At 35.4% G+C, this 16579-nt stretch overlaps 4 protein-coding genes across 12 annotated transcripts in view; 2 read left to right on the top strand and 2 right to left on the bottom strand.

Moving 5' to 3' along the window:
* Nucleotides 1-969: 969 nt before the first annotated feature.
* On the bottom strand, nt 970-5098 carry dcun1d5 (DCN1, defective in cullin neddylation 1, domain containing 5 (S. cerevisiae)). Of its 2 annotated transcripts, none has more exons than XM_052532335.1 (11): nt 4972-5098; nt 4252-4293; nt 4098-4140; nt 3891-3993; nt 3716-3807; nt 3199-3269; nt 3010-3101; nt 2821-2929; nt 2444-2548; nt 1455-1557; nt 970-1381 (listed from the first exon to the last, which is right to left on the bottom strand). In XM_052532335.1, exons 4-11 carry the CDS (start codon nt 3959-3961, stop codon nt 1326-1328), a joined length of 699 nt encoding a protein of 232 aa, XP_052388295.1. In that variant the 5' UTR covers nt 3962-3993; nt 4098-4140; nt 4252-4293; nt 4972-5098; the 3' UTR covers nt 970-1325. The 2 variants fall into 2 exon arrangements, with proteins under 2 accessions (XP_052388295.1, XP_052388294.1); XM_052532334.1 differs by having other exon boundaries at nt 4106-4140.
* Nucleotides 5099-5107: 9 nt separating this feature from the next.
* On the bottom strand, nt 5108-10940 carry eif2a (eukaryotic translation initiation factor 2A). The gene is made up of 14 exons (XM_052532332.1): nt 10847-10940; nt 10065-10134; nt 9904-9975; nt 9703-9821; nt 9428-9527; nt 9238-9320; nt 8700-8773; nt 8472-8616; nt 8266-8382; nt 6513-7087; nt 6325-6438; nt 6136-6249; nt 5644-5709; nt 5108-5417 (listed from the first exon to the last, which is right to left on the bottom strand). Exons 1-14 carry the CDS (start codon nt 10872-10874, stop codon nt 5352-5354), a joined length of 1743 nt encoding a protein of 580 aa, XP_052388292.1. The 5' UTR covers nt 10875-10940; the 3' UTR covers nt 5108-5351.
* Nucleotides 10941-11850: 910 nt separating this feature from the next.
* serp1 (stress-associated endoplasmic reticulum protein 1) lies at nt 11851-13429 on the top strand. The gene is made up of 3 exons (XM_052532338.1): nt 11851-12081; nt 12304-12379; nt 12914-13429. Exons 1-3 carry the CDS (start codon nt 11998-12000, stop codon nt 12952-12954), a joined length of 201 nt encoding a protein of 66 aa, XP_052388298.1. The 5' UTR covers nt 11851-11997; the 3' UTR covers nt 12955-13429.
* Nucleotides 13430-15529: 2100 nt separating this feature from the next.
* The window catches only part of LOC127934751 (DISP complex protein LRCH3), a 32767-nt gene continuing 31717 nt past the window's right edge, over nt 15530-16579 (top strand). For 3 of the 8 annotated variants that reach the window (XM_052532329.1, XM_052532328.1, XM_052532324.1), the window contains exon 1: nt 15531-15857. In XM_052532329.1, the coding sequence (XP_052388289.1) occupies nt 15608-15857 (250 nt within the window). In that variant the 5' untranslated portion in view covers nt 15531-15607. Of the gene's footprint in view, nt 15858-16579 lie in introns of all 8 variants that reach the window. The other 5 variants (XM_052532325.1, XM_052532327.1, XM_052532331.1 and 2 more) reach the window with 3 other exon arrangements.

The following is a 16579-nucleotide window of genomic DNA, read 5'->3' as shown; positions in this document are numbered from 1 at the left end:
GTTAGTGTTCTTTCATAACAATAGTGAAGACACTGTGGGCATTGGTTTGGTTGCTCAGGAACACTTCCATGTTGATAATCCAGACGCTATAGGAAACAGCGGGAAGAACGAGTCGGATGAGCCTCAAAGATGTTAAGCAGAACAACAAACCCAAGCAGTTAGACATCCAAAGATGAAGATCAGCATCATTAAAATCTACAACTATGATGAAAAAGGCAATCCATACAGCCACATCAAAGACAACGGGATGGACATGATTATGAGATGAAGTCATCAAATATTGTCTAATAACTGAATCTGACTGGACAATTAACTTGCTATCAATGTTTTTTTGGTCAAAATCTCCTAACAGCCTTATCAAGTGTACATTTAAATCAAGCTATTTGGTCTACATCTCATTTAATGTGTTTAACACACAGGTAATATTATCACTAGTTTAAAAGAAGTAAAATTGATGCAAATATCAGAATATGTATGGGGTCAGTAAGATTATTTTATTAATGGATGCATTAAAATAGATTGAAAATATGACATTTATAATGTAACAAAAGAATTCTACTTCTATTTTCTATAAAAATGCATGACAGTTTAACTTTTCAACACTGATAATAATCAGAAATGAGCAGTAAATCGGCACATTAGAATAATTTCTGAAGAATCATGTGACACTGAAGATGCTGAAAATACAGCTGCGCATCACAGAAATAAATTTAAATTTAAAATGTATTCAGATAGAAAACAAATATTTTAAATTGCAATAATATTTCACAATTTTATGGTATTTTTGATCAAATATTTAAATCCAGGCTTAGTGAGCATAGCATACTTCTTTATAAAACATTAATAATCTTACTGACTCCAAACTTTTGTGTGTTAATGCATGTAAAGTAAATATTTTTATTTACGCTTCATTTAGATGAAAAAAAAAAAATGTAATTGCTCCAAGCCAGTAAAGTCTAGAAGAAAACATAATTTACAACTGCTTTATTTATTTCCTTTTCAAAACACTATAAACAAAAGTAAAACTTGGAGAGAGGAGAAAAAAAAAAAAGAAGAAAGGAAATTGCAAACAGACCGTTTCCCGCTCAGAAAATTCATATAACACTGGCAATAGACCTGTAGCGACAAATTCAGTACATATGAAAAATATTTCCCCTTTTGTCTTGTGATTCCTCCGTGCCATTTCCTTTTGAAGTAACACTGTAAGAGTCTCTGGGTAGTGATGTAAGACATGTTGAAGCAGTCCTCGAGAGGTATGCCATCGTCTGGGGCACACCGTAAACCAACCAAAACTCTGTTGTGCTTTAATTCAGCACCTGCTTGTGCTATAATGCAATTCTGACTTTATGCCACTCCACGAACTCATCCAGCATCACTGGCCCTGAAAACACAGACAGAGATCAGCAGCCGTTCAACTGAGAAGCCTCTTATAAGAAGAAGGCCATCGCACTTACAGGCTCCGTCTTCATCATAGTTGCTCAGGTCTGTGTTAACCGTGCGGCTGAACTCTAGCACATTGTACCACTGGTCCTTATTCATGACTTTATACTTTGATTGCTAGAGAAGAGACATTCTGTTAGTAATAACACTCCTTATTAAAGAATAAACTACTCCTACTAAATTCAGCGCTTCATAGGGCTCAGTTTAGCTTTAAATGGACTACTTTTTTCAGTGCTTGACAGTGTGAAAAATAGATGTATGCAAACTGTACAATGTATTTACAAGTAAATGTGCAAATAATAATTTTTTTTTATAAAAAGTCTTAAATTTAGTTTCAAATTGGAGGCCGTAAAACATTTTAAATGATATAAACATATTCATTATGATTTTAGAAGGTTTTAAATTTGGGGACATAAAACAGGAATCACAAGAAAGCTTAATGCGGTTATTATTAAAGGTGATGGTATAATTAAATAATTAGGAGCAAAAAAGCAACAATGTTGCACCTTCTGCAGACTTGCAGTTTCACTGTAATATTTTTTTAAAAGTGCAGTTTGAACACAGTAGAACAAAACATTTCAAAATAAGAGTCTCTGTGTATTTCAGACGTGGTTATAATTAAAAGTCCCATATATATTTTTTTACTGATTATGTTTTGGTGTTTTAGTTTTGATTCAACATTTAAAATATAAATAACTGTATAATTATTAAATATATATTACATAAAGAAGAAATATTTAAAAACCTAGTGTACTTTTTGTATTCAGATAAAGTTTAAAAAGTACATGTAAATGTCTATTTGTATCCCTTTATTAAAGATCTACAAATTATTTGATACATTTTCATTGCATTCCTAAAGGACTTTATGTACACTTTTTCAAATTAGAAGCACATGCACTCCTTGGGGGAAAAAAGTAAGCAGGTTTTACAGTGCTTTTCTTTCTTTTTTTCCTCTGTTTGGGAGTTTGACAGACAATTTGGTTTAAAGAAAATGATGACAAACCTCCAGAAATTGATTGAACACTGGGAACAGAGGCCACGTTCTTCCAAGAAGAAGAGCCAACATGGATTTGGCAGTGTCCATATCAAGACTACGCTGATCTTTATCCTTTATATAAAACCATAGAAAAGGAAGTTAAAAGTTGCATTGAGTATATAAAGCTGGATAAAACAAAAACTGTGTCCGTAAAAATGTGATAATTTTAAAGGGGGGGTGATACTTTCTATACCTTCTGTAAGATAATAGAACATACATAAGCATAGAATATTAACTTGAAAATTATATATAGATAAGAAGCAGGTGACTTATCCTAAAATGCTTAATTTATCTTAAAATGGAAATAAAAAAGTGCATTTTTGTCTCTAAAGAAATGCTCTCACCCTGGCAAAGTCGAAGGCGTATCTGTAAATGCTCTTGAATACGGTCGGGTCATTCAGCTGAGAGCGCATATAATCCAGTTTGCCTTGCAATCGCTCAGTGCAGTCACAGCTGTAGACAGACCAGAGAAGTTAATATATGTCAATATATGAAATGATTTCTCATGATATTCAAGGCATGGTCAATCTTACTGTAGTGACGTCATTCCTTTCAGCCACTCCTCTTTTGTGAAAAATCCCATATTCGTTGCTTCAAGTTTCCAGGCTAAAACTAACATGACAATCTGAAAGGTCACAAAAACACAATGTGCATTATTTCAAGCGATCTTAAAACCTAGCTTTAAGGATTCACTATGAAATATATGGAGGGGCTCTGCTAACGTTTTCAGGCTCTACTCCGATGTCCTCGCAGAACTTCTCCATGCTCTCCGGTCCGACGATGTCATCTGAACCTGAACGAGATTTAAAACCACCACAATAATCATATCAGCTCAGATTTGCTTGATAAGGAATAGCTCACCTAAAAATGAATATCTGCTGAAGATGTGCTCATCCCAGATGAAAATGAGTTTGTTTCTTCATGGCAACAGATTTGGAGAAATTTAGCATTAATGATGGCTTCGTTTCTAACAAACACGCAGCCTTTGGCTTCTCCAGATGTTAACTGCTGGACTGGAGTGGTGTGGATTACTTGTGATGTTTTTATCAGCTCTTATTCTGACGGCACCCATTCACTGCAGAGCAAGTGATGCAATGCTACATTTCTCCAAATCTGATGAAGGGACAAACTCATCTGCATCTTGGATGACCTGAGATTTGAGGACATTTCTTCCTTTGATTTCACTTTGAAAAACGCCATATTAACAAAGTTTCACGTAGACTAAGAAAAGGAAAATACCTGCATATTCGTAAAACCAGGTGAGACATTTCTTGCTAGAGAACTGATCGTCTGGATTTACCACCCGTCCCGAAGTCTGTGTCCTACAGTAACTGGATTTTTAAGAGGTGAAGATATCGTAACTGATGTATTAGAGAGTAAAAGATGCGGAGAGAAACACACAAATATTTTGTACCTGCTGATTTTGCACTTTCTGATGCTGGGGTCTTCTGAGCCTGACGACTTTCTTTTCTTTTTCACAGGCATAATGAAGGTTCGGGAGAGCTGGTTTGGTCTTACTAAACAAATCACAAATGAACAGAACAAATTAAAGCCGACAGCTGCTTTCCTTCCCATATGATTCGATATTTCAAAGTCAATGAAGAGCAGAAAACAGCTCTACCTGTGTACCTTTGGGTACCTTGTCCATTCAAGTTCAGCAGACTCTAAAAACAAACAGGAGGAAAAAATAAAACAACGTAACGAATGCCTTACAGTATACAAGATCTTAATTCAATGCTCAAATTCATAAGCGTGCTTTCTAGACTTTGACTTGCCTCGGATATCACTTTTCTTCTTAACGTCTCACCGTCCAAGACCTTTAAAAAAAGGTGGAAAATGCATGCATCATATTTCTTTTCTGGTTGTCTTAGCTTGTTTGTAAACTCAATAGAAAAAAACTATAAATATGGATAACGTCACACAGTCGTTTTTTCATTCCCAACGCAAATCCTGATGTTGATGTGTAAAACAGAACAGTTTTTTGACAGAATAAATAAATAAATGACTTAATGCGCTCGATGCATAAAGGATTACATTTTTATTTATTATTTTAAATAATAAAAAACAGATTCAAGTTATATAATTAACGTAATTACATTCAAGAAATTTCCTCTTTTGATTCATACAGATGATATTTAAAGCTAAAGGTATATTTTTAGACAAACAACGTGAGAGCTATCAGCTAAAACAACACAATAATAAAACCGATGAGCTGTTCTTCTTTGTGACTCATGAAATGGCTGAACTGCTAAATACCAAGAGCCTCAAAGTCATCCAAACGTGTAGAATTAATACAAATACATTTAGAAGGAGAGAAAATTAAAATTAGGCCGTGAAGAGCTAGACGTCTGCGTGAAATTAAACAGACGCATGTTACGTTAACTGTTATTATATGAACACCAGTTCACCGGCTCATCCAAATATCACAAATAAACACTCGATAAAACACTCTACAGAGCCAAAACTCAGTATAATGAAGTGTGCTCTCATCAAACCTGAAATATCCGCTGGTTCCGTCTAGTCTCGTTGAGTTTATTTGTTAATTTCAGCTGCGTTTGGGTTGAAATCTGCGACTACTTTGGTTTCAACAACACTTCCGGCTCCCCAACAGACATAATAAAAGTCACGCGATTTGAATTTCAACATTTTTATTTCGTATTTCATGGAGGTTCTCTGGTGCTGGACGTCACATTGCATAGCAATATTGCTTTTGACAATTTAGTCCTTATTATATTAGCCAAGAAGCAAAACAGGCTTTTATTTATTGATCATGAGTAGTTTGTGAAAAAAAAAAAAGTCAATACATTTTTATAACAGTATGACGTAGCAAGGATTGAAAAGTGATGACCAAATGTGAAAAACTTGTAAATTGAGTTTACAATCCTAATTCAAGGTCTTCAAGCTCTTTCAACAGCTGGGCCTCCTTATGCATCTTCTCAAGCTGTAAAAAGGGGGAAAACATTACAATTATTATACAACATACAACTAGTAAATATAATAATTATTAGAAATTATTAAAATAATAATAATGTATGAATTGTTCTATAACAATACAATATTATAAATATTAAAATGAATTTAGAAACGGTGGTGCAAATGCATTAAAATTGCTTTAATGAAAATGAATTAAGAAGTGCTTATGAGATGATAAAGCTTTGCTATAGTACCTGATTTTTTTGCATGACCTTGCCGGCCGCCTGCTGCTCCTTCAGTTCATCAATGGCTTTGAGTTTCTGCCAGATGAGCATAAAAATCACATTAGCAAATGAAAAACAGCGTGATCTGAACAAGCAAGCAATTATGGATTTGTATGCATGCTTTACATATGCATGATTTGACATATACAGTACAGTCTATACAGGGATTTTTTTTTATCTAGCATAAATGAAAAATTTAGTCTATTTCAATTTAAAAAAAAAATTCTCACATAATTTACTCAAAATAAATGCAAATTGCCATGCCAGCATCTGAGGCTATTCTCATGGCAAGAATAGAATAGAATTAGAAAGTATTCTATTAAACTATTCCAAGTCAAGAGTAAATGACAGTTTTGTTTCTTTACCTGCAGTAAGTTTCTCTCACTTTAATTGAATTTTTCCTCACACTATAAATGTTTATATGCTGATCTTATTTAATTAAACATATTCTAACCATTTCACCTTTTTTAAATTCTTGATCTTTTTGTCAGTTTCAGGATCTCCGCAGCTGGAAGTCACATGACTGTCAGGGGCGGAGTCTGCTACTGGAGGCGGAGCTTCATCCGACTTGTTTTCCTGAAACAACAGAATGCATCCCTTATTCCTCTTTACAGTTTAACGAACAGATGCAAATCCTAAAAGCACCTGTACCTGTTTAGCTGCTTTCTTTGCTTCTCTTTTTTTCTGATTTTTCAAAGCAGCTTTAGACATCTGCTTCTCTCCTCCAGCACCAGGTTTCATGTTCTGCGGCGGCTCCTCTTCATGCTTGGATAGAGAAGTTTTTGTCACGGCACATTCATAATGTGGAGGTAAACAGAACGGGCATTGCACAAACTCACTAGTTTGGAGCTGGCGGTCTGGGGTTTATTGCGGAGAGCAGGTGGACGGTACACCTGCGCTGGTTTGGCTTCAGTGCTGCCGAGCTCACTCGGAGTCGCCTGATATTTCACCGGCTTCTCCGGGAAGGTTCCAGTCGGGAAGGGCTGCCATAACACTTCCCACAGCTCTTTATTTGACGGCGTTTCATGCTTGTACAACACAGAGCCGGTGTAATGCCAGATCTTGTATCCGTTGCTGACCCTGAGCCTGGGGGAGCAGGTGGACGTCACTATGTGTTCTCCGTCAGGACACCAGGAGAAATGTGTGGTGTCTTCAGCCTGGGGTTTGGACACCTGCTTGTATTTCTTCACGTCCCAAACTTCCATCTGCCCTCTCAGGTTCCCGAACCCGGCGAGGACGAGGATGTGACCCTGGGGGCTGTAGAAAGCTGCGTTTCGGGGACCCGTGCCGAAGTCAAACACTGATTCACACTTGTGGTTGAAGACAGTCGCCTTGGCCGGCATAAAACCATAAACCACACAAAACTCAGATGAGTTGGGGTTCCAGGATACATCATAAATGGGGCCGTTCTTTGCTGTGCGGGACAAAAAAAGCAAACATATAGTCATTAATAGAATGAATTTGTGTTATTTACTCATTTAAATAATATATATTAAAGGTGCTGTAGGGAACTTTTGTAAAAAAAAATATTTTTTACATATTTGTTAAACCTGTCATTATGTCCTGACAGAATATGAGACAGATAATCTGTGGAAAAAAAAAATCAAGCTCCTCTGGCTCCTCCCAGTGTCCTATTGCCATTTGCAGAAACTCCATCGCTCCCGGTAAGAAACAACCAATCAGAGCTGCGGTCCGTAACTTTGTTTGTGTTCAAAATGTAGAAAAATGTATATAATAAGCGAGTACACCATGAATCCATTTTCCAAACCGTGTTTTTATCTTGTCCTGAATCACTAGGGTGCACCTATAATAAGTGTTTATATTCGGACTATTTTAGATTGCTTCGGGGATACTTCGGCGGAGTAACCCAGTACCTTTGTGATTCTTCATAGACACAAACAGAGAGAAGTAGTTCCGGCTACGATGTTCTTCCGCAAGACGCAAGCAGTTCTGTTTATTAACCGCTAGAGCGTCAAAAGTTCCCTACCGCAGCTTTAATTCAATTTCATTGAGAAAACAACAATGCAAAAACATTTTAATGAACCTATAAAAAAAAGTTTTAATATCCTTCAAAACAGACAATGCCATTTAAAAGATTTGGAATAGGTGAGAGTCTCTTCTGCTCACCAAGGCTGCATTTATTTGTTCAAAAATAGTCAAAACTGTAAAATTATGAAATATTATTACAATTTCAAATAACTGATTTATGTTGTATTATATAGTAAAATATAATTTATTTCTGTGATGCACAGCTGTATTTTCAGCATCATTCCTCCAGTCTTCAGTGTCGCATGATCTTCAGAAATCAGTATAATATGCTGATTTACTGCTCAAGAAACATTTCTGATTATTATCAATCTTGAGAACAGTTGAGCTGCACAATAATTATTTGGGGAAATATCAACTTTTTTGTTATATAAATGTGTATATATAAAAAAAATGTCCAGTGATATAATATAATATCAGTGAGTTTAATCGTTACAGACATAAATAGAAAATTGTATTAAACTCTATAGACTCACTGTAATTAATTCTTTATTAAATATTCAATTACTGATGAATCAAAATTCAAAAAGATGGAGTCATACTTACGCAGCTGAACTACTGCACTTTCTCCATTGGTGGCGACGTAATGTAAGGTCTGTTCTCCGTAGTACGAGGCTCCTGTTTTATCAACCTCTGTGCTGGCGGTCACTAGAACCGCAGAGGCTTTGAGAAAGACCAGAAAACATGAATACATATGGAAACCTCAGGTGAAAGTTAAAGATAATTTTAAGAAACCGACCGTAATCATCTACCTTTTTTGTTCCACAGCATGGTTACTTTATCTGCTTTGAAAAAGCTTTTGTTCGCCAGAGCAGATGTCGGACCTCCGAAATTGGGATACTGATATAGCCGTACAAAAGACGGAGCTCCTTTGCTTCCAGGAACATAAACGGCAATCTTAAGCAACACGGGAAACAATTAATACACGTTTCTAGGAGTAAAAGAGCATATACAGCACTGAGAGGAAAGCGCGCTGATACCTTGCTCGGCTGTGATCCAGGAGACAAAGCAAACTCAGACACCTTCTGAAGATGGAGCTTGTTGGCGATCGTTTCTACACAATGAAACGCATTATTGTTTAAAGTATCCGTCATGATATTTGACATTTACTTAATCTAAAAACCACAATTGCAAGCTACATGGAATGCAGGGCTACTAAAACAAATTTATCTTATCATGCAGGTTTCTTTAAAAGAATAGTTCCCCCCAAAATGACAATTTACTCAACCTTGTGTGGAGATATATAGCAATGCATCACTTTGCTCTGCAGTGAATGGGTGCCGTCAGAATGAGAATCCAAACAGCTGATAAAAACATCACAATAATCCACAGCACTCCAGTCCAGCAGTTAATGTCTTGTGACCCCAAAAGACTCTCAATGTTTGGACTCTAATTCTGATGGCACCCATTCACTGCAAAGTAAACTACAAAAACAAAACTTAATTTATCAACTTGTTTCCACCCAGTTTAAACATAACACGTGCACTGAATTCAGTAAACAGAAGAACACGGTGTTACCAAAGTTGTTGTTCTCAAAGAAGTGGAGCTCATTATTGACATTTCTGACAGTAATACTTTCATCGTCAGCCCAGCTCGGACACCTGTGAGAATAGACAACGAGCGCCTTTTACAATTACAGACAGATCAGGAACAAACTGACAGTAATTCTGCATTTCATTAACATAGTTATGAGTCAGTAGTCCCTCACCATCCTGTGACCTTCTTCTGATAGAATGCTTTAATGCAGGCACCGGTCTGCAAGTCCAGCAGCTGCAGGTTTGCCTCTCCCTGAGGGTTATCCTGCGTTTCTGAAAAATAAGGTGGTTTTCAAGGCAGTAGCATGCACTTGCATTGAGTACTGAGTGTGCATTTGCTAAGGTGCTGGTTGCTTACTTAGGTGACATTTTGTCTGCTTTTATATTCATTATAATGCTAGCATGCCACAGAAAACCATACTATCATATATATATTTCAAGCTCTTACTGGTATAATGCTGCCAGGTGGCCAGAACTTTATTCAGAGGTGAGAATTCCAGCGCGGTGGTTTTGGGTAAATCAAAAGACTTCACCAATTCTCCGGTGGAAACCTTGACCACACTGACCCTGTAAGACACACACGGGACAGTTATTAATCAAACATCAATTTGAACTACTACGATCGAACTCTACAATGCTGAATACTTACTGTGAGCCATTGCACCAACCAAACAGAGCTCCGTCGCTGCTGAACGTCATGTATTTACCTTGCCGTTCATCTCTAAAAAAAAAAATTACACATTTGTTGTTAATAAAAACGGCACCGTTTTAGGCCAAATCTTTCTCAGTGGAGTAAATGCAGTAAGTCACCTCTGAAAAGCAGAGCTTTCCTGACAGCTCGGAGGTCCACACAATAGAAAAGTGCCGTCTGATCCTCGGACTGATTGAAACGAAACAGACAATGTTAAAAACCAGGAAAGGGAAGACAAAGATTGGACACCCTTGAAGACTGAAGGTTTTAAATCTTGTGTAGATTTAATATTCCGCCTGTTTGAAAGGAGATCTGAAGCCTTGAAGATTTGATCATTATGGGGGGGATTTGTAACTGTTAACCGTGAGAAATAATAATAATAATAGTCTACTAAATCGGAACAAACTGAAGGATTTGCTGATGGATGCATGGATTTTATTGATGGATGTAGCTTGAAAACTATGCAACGGTTCAATAATTGGTCTCAAGGTAGTGATTTAAAAATAAACAACAACAAACCCTGACCAAAGTTCCATGGCTTTGTCAAGTTTGCTTAAAAAAAGGCTTCTCCTGAACATGACACGAATCCTTTTAAATAATTTATCAGCTGGTCAATAGCTAAATATTAAATATAATTTGTAATATTTCATATTTGTATATGTGTGTTTACGTTGGAACGCTTTAGATCAATGCTCTTGATTTCTTTAATATAACGGTGTAATAAAAAAAAATGTGCGCATGTGACATGTTTATGAATGAGTTTATGCGTGAATATGTCTGGAGAATTTGAGAATAAATAACACTTCAGTTGTTTCATAACATGCTCTTCATCTCACGTTGATTATTCATCTTTACGCCACTGAAGGGAGCATGAAATATACATTTTAGAGCGTCAACTCACCTGCTAAATGAGGTATGGGGGGCGCCATTTTGAAACGGAAGTACAACAACGTGCCACGTCACAGCCCGAATCCACGCAGACGTCACTATAGAGCGTTTCGTTTTTTTTTTTTTTTTTACAGTCTATGGTTGAGACAGACGTCTAAAATGTCCAAACTTAATCCAAAAACTAAAGTTTGATTAAGTTTGATTTTCAGAAAACAATTCCTCAAAATTACTATTGCTTTTATCTCAATAACAAATCGTATTACAGATTTAAGGACTATATATATTTTTTTCATCTAGTTCAATCGATATTAATTGTAAAGTCTTTTGAAAAACAACATTAGCCTAATAATAATAATAATAATAATAATAATAATAATAATAATAATAATGTTTTTATTTTCTTTTGATTACATTATTGTTTTACTCAATCAAAGAGATGATTTCCTGGCAAAGGGGGGAAAGGATGACGTTTATCCTGCATGGACATTTTTAAAAAGAGAACGTGTGAGTTTTCAGATGAACAGTGAAATCATGTTGAAATGTTTTAAACGTAATCATCCTTCAGGGGGCGATCGGCGGCCACACAGCCAATGCTCCATTAATCCGCATTCAAATAAAAATCTATTTTCATTACATTTTTACGATAAAATCAAGATATTACTTTACACGTTTTTACACGTTTCCTCACCTAACACACGTAAATTAATCTTCACCCCAAAATTACTTAAATTAATATTTTTTTTCATGTGAGCTAAAACAACAGCAATTGGTCCGCTTAGTCAGCGCTGATTAAAGTAACACTAACCACATGACAACTACACTGCGTTTTAAAACGTTAAAGACAACAATTTATTTATAAATAATGACGGCGACTAACTTTATTGGAAATTGGCTATACAAATTACAGTTAAAATAAATGAAATAGAAAAAAAAAATAATGTTTAGATCATTTAGCTGATTAGTCCCCGCCCATCATATTCGCCTTTAATTCGAATCGCAGTTCTTCTTCCTTTTCTGTTTCGAAGCGTCCACGTCTCGTGGGTGGAGTGAGTTTCTCTTAAGCACACGTATACTAAACCATACACCAGTCCGAGATCACACGACAGCTGATCCCAAACTCTGATATCTCCAACTCTTCATTTTGTTTAATAAAAAGAGCAAAAGATGGTGGCAAAACAGAGGATTCGCATGGCGAACGAGAAACACAGCAAGAACATCACTCAGAGAGGCAATGTGGCCAAAACCACGGTAAACCACCGCTTTTACTAATCCCTGACTCTTACTAGAATCCTCTACATGTTTTCTAAAATAGCTTTGTTTGCGTTTCAGTAAACGATTACTTATGTTTATGTGAGATTGCACTAGACAGCACTGTAATATTTTCATTTGATAATATTGTCTTTCTTTTAGAAGCAATTTAGCTCTCTCTTAATGTTAATGTACTAATATTAATATATATATTCTCTCCAGAGAGGCTCTCAAGAAGAGAAGGCAGCGGTGGGACCCTGGCTTCTCGCCTTGTTTGTCTTTGTAGTATGTGGATCAGGTGAGTTGACAACCCAAAAATCGTCATTAAATGTGTTTTCTAATTCATTCTTTGAATCCACTGATGATGACTTCAATCAAGTGCATCCAATCAGCACAGCAGAAAGTGAACTTGATTTCCTGACCCCTATGTTAAAAGGGACAAAGTGCATATAATGCAGACTGATTTCAGACCAACAAAACTGATATTACTTGATTTCTTCCAACACAATCCCATTAAGTATTTTTAAGTCTTGCATTAGCTAGTATGCTAGTGTAATAGAAAAATGTCTGTTTATTGAAATTTGGAGTGTTTCACATGCATGATCACCGTATTCATTAGTGATATGCTCTAACCAATGTGCACTTTAATTAAAGACACCATGAAATCTCATCAACATGCACTTTTTTCTTTGTTTTCTTCTGATGAACATGCAAAGAAACTGCATCACCTCAAAACAAGAAATAAAATTTGAGCAGATAATAGGAATTCTTTACATTTACTATATAATATTTTGTTCTAATGTTGTCTTTCTAATGTTTCCTCTCACGACAGCAATATTCCAGATCATCCAGAGCATCAGGATGGGAATGTGAAATAAACGGTCTTCAGCATTGTACATCACTTAGCTTTTTTCCTCTGAGGATTGCTTGATCATTGCTCTTTTCTTATTTAATCTTTGTCTTTTTCACCTCAACACCACGGTCTCTTGTGCCTTACTCAAAAGCTGGAGGAACATTATCTTCTGAAACATTCCAGTGTGGGACTTCAGTCAGCATTGCTGCTGAATCCTAGGCAATAAACTCAAGACTACAAATGACTGTTTGATCTTTTTCTGTGGAAAAAAAACACGTTTGTTTAAATGAAATGATGCATTGAATTTTCTATGTTCTAGATTTTGGACCAGTACATGTTTGTTATCATTATTTGGTACTATGCACCTTTATTGGATTTTCTTCTACATTTAGAACTGAATGTGTGTTTCTTAACTGTTTGCAAGGAAATGAAGGACCACATATTCAGTTGTATCTGTAGAGAACATGGAAAAATAAAAAAAATCAAGACTTAAAATGTTGAAAATGTCTTTCTTTTTTGTCTTTGTAAAAATAAATCCAGTTTTCAAACGTTCGGTCCGTTGACTGATATAAAACCCATCATTAAACAAATGTAAATCTCTGTTGGCTGTTAGCATAGTGTGATAATGGTTGTTTATAATAAAGTTTTTTTTGATATTATAAAAATAATGCAATTATAATATAGTGTGTTTTTATTACAAATAATTAAATTTATGGGTTTTTGGGTTGACAACCCAAATCTCAGTTTAATAAAATGACCAGTAGAGGGTATTTGCATGTTTTTATATGTAGGTCAATCCATTTGTCTGTATTTTATATCATACACTTCCTTCAGCGAGAGTTAATCAATTATAGAGCTGCAAGTCCATAAATATTTTTTTTCTTTGATTCTTATTATTTGAATCATATAAATAGACTTTCGAAACATACATTCAACATTTAAATCCTATAAACAAACTTTAAATCAAGATTTGGATGCACTTCTATTACTTTGATATAAAAAATTTGTTAAACATTATATATATATATTTGTCAGCTACTCTTATATGCATGCATTTATGTATTTAACTATGATAAAATTAGAATATTTATATTTATGGTTGGAGTTTTAATTTTTTTTTTTTTTTTTTTTTAATCATCCAATAAACAAATGTGATACTTGTAGATACATCTTCTGGAGAACATCATAGAGCATAAATACAATTAGGTTGGTCAATTTAGTGGTAGCCTATATAAAAATATACTTGGATGTAAAAAATGTGTAAAGTAAAAAAAAAAAAAAAGTATCTTATTTATGTTTAGCAAACATTTCCATTACATTTGTTGTCTACCATTATGTGTATAAATTAATGTATTTAATGCATGCATAAATGTACTGGTTGGAGTTTTTATTGCTTTTACAATAAACAGAAATTATAAAATTAGAATAAAGAAGAAGATTGAGATTGAGAAACACAACAGAATGGTCAGAGTTTTATTTTCTTTTTTTTCTTTTTAATTGCAGTTTTTTTTGTATTGTTTTAGTATAGCTTTTTTATTTTGTTTGTGTGATAAAATAAATGAATAAATGAATGAATAAAACAGTCTCTTAAAAAAACTTTTATTTTATTCTTTTTTTTATCTTAATTTTTCCATAAAATATAATATTCTTGTATTTGTATTCTTTAATAACTGCACTGTCCATGGAGCAGACCGGACTTTTCACTGCTGTCATAAACATTTCACTGCTGTCATAAACAATAAACCAGTTATTACTGTACTTGCACTACTGTCTGTTCGTACAGAATACTGAATAATCCATTTGCACACTGAAATATTTTCTATGCACTTTACTGTCCATGCACTAGTGTAAATGATGTTCATATGTACATGCTTTCTGCTTATAGTGTACATACATATTTTACATAATCCATCTGTATAGTATTATCATAGTACACCTATCAGTATATCATGCTGTAAATTATATCCATAATACTGCCTTATCTGAATAGTTAACTGAAAAGTTATTGTATATATTATAGACCTTGCATATTCCGTATACTGCTTATTGCACTTCTGGTTAGATGCTAACTGCATTTCGTTGCCTTGTACCTTACATGTGCAATGACAATAAAGTTGAATCTAATTAAATCTAATATGCTCTCCATATAACCATGTATGAAACAAATAAAAGTTTTGAATCTTTAAAATTACGACTTTAATCTCGTAATATGTTGACTTTATTCTCGTAATATTTTGACTTTATTCTCGTAATATTTCGAGTTAATATCTTAATATTTCGATTTTATTCTCGTAATATTTCGCCTTTTTTCTAGTAATATTTCGACTATATTCTCGTAATATTTCGACTTTTTTATTTTCGTAATATTTCGACTTTATTCTAGTAGGCTAATATTTCGACTTTATTCTCGAAATATTACGACTTCAATCTCGTAATCTTTTATTCTTTTTTTTTTCAACGTGGCACTAAAACGCCGTCATAAAATAAAACCCCATTAATTAATAATTAAACAAACAAAAAACAAACAAACAAACAAAAAATTCTGTCAATGTTTTTATTATGAGAAAAGAAAAAGGCTCCATCTCTCTGCGCGTCCTCGTCCGCGCATGCGCATTGCCGCTGTCCGCGCTCGTGTGGGGCCCGTGAAGATCCAGCGGGAGTGTTAGCTGTGTAATGGCGGCTTCGGTGTTGCTCTCCGCGGAAAGCGCCGTGCCCTCTTTTACCGTCGGCCATCCCGCCGGTGCGGCGGGAACTACTCATCACGGATTATCCAATGCTCCCGGACCCGCGTCCTGGAACCGCTCGCTGGACCGGGCGCTGGACGAGGCGGCGGCCACCGGAACGCTCAACCTGAGCGGCAGGAAGCTGAAGGAGTTCCCGAGGAGCGCCGCCGGACACGACCTGACCGACACCACCCGGGCCGGTACCGAGACAAATCTTTATATTCTGTTCCCCCTTAACCGTTAATTCACCCAAAAGCTACATAGAAAGTCCCAACGGGCGAGTTTCACACTAGTTTACACTGTGTTTGACTGGTGTAAACACGCGGGTGTGTGCTGGGCTGGAAGCCCATCTGAACTCATGATCAGTCATTTGTGTCCAATAAATCCTTAAGAAATGAGTTCTGATATTAACTCGTAAACTTTCAGGTCATGTTAGATGTTAATGGGGCACTTGAGGAACATGCGTCAGAGATCTGTCAGATTGAGCTCAGAATAGGTTATATACAGTGAGACCCAAACACAGGTATTGTTTGACAGGTTTGAGCATCTTGTTGACTTTATAAGGTCTGTTTACAAAGTTTTGTTGTATGCAGACATATTAAAAGGGTTTCATCTTTAAGTAGATCGAGATTTGAACTTGGTCAGTTGTTTGACCGAATGAGATCCAGCGATATTATAGTGTTGATGTGTGGTTGTTTTTCATATGAATCAGGGGTTTTATAATCTTTTAGATGCCATGGACCCCCAAACATAATCATCCTTGTCAAAGGGATCCTGTGCTAAATGTTTAAAGACACAATTTATACTGTGAAAAATGAATAATAATTTTTTAAATATATATTTAGTTTTCTATTATGTAAAATTATAACATAGTACTGCTGGATTGAATAATATAAATTGCATAATATATATATATATATAT

Source organism: Carassius gibelio, chromosome A18, assembly GCF_023724105.1.
Source record: "Carassius gibelio isolate Cgi1373 ecotype wild population from Czech Republic chromosome A18, carGib1.2-hapl.c, whole genome shotgun sequence".
Taxonomy (NCBI): domain Eukaryota; kingdom Metazoa; phylum Chordata; class Actinopteri; order Cypriniformes; family Cyprinidae; genus Carassius; species Carassius gibelio.
Note: the sequence above shows the minus strand (reverse complement) of the source record. Positions and strands in the feature narration are given on the sequence as shown.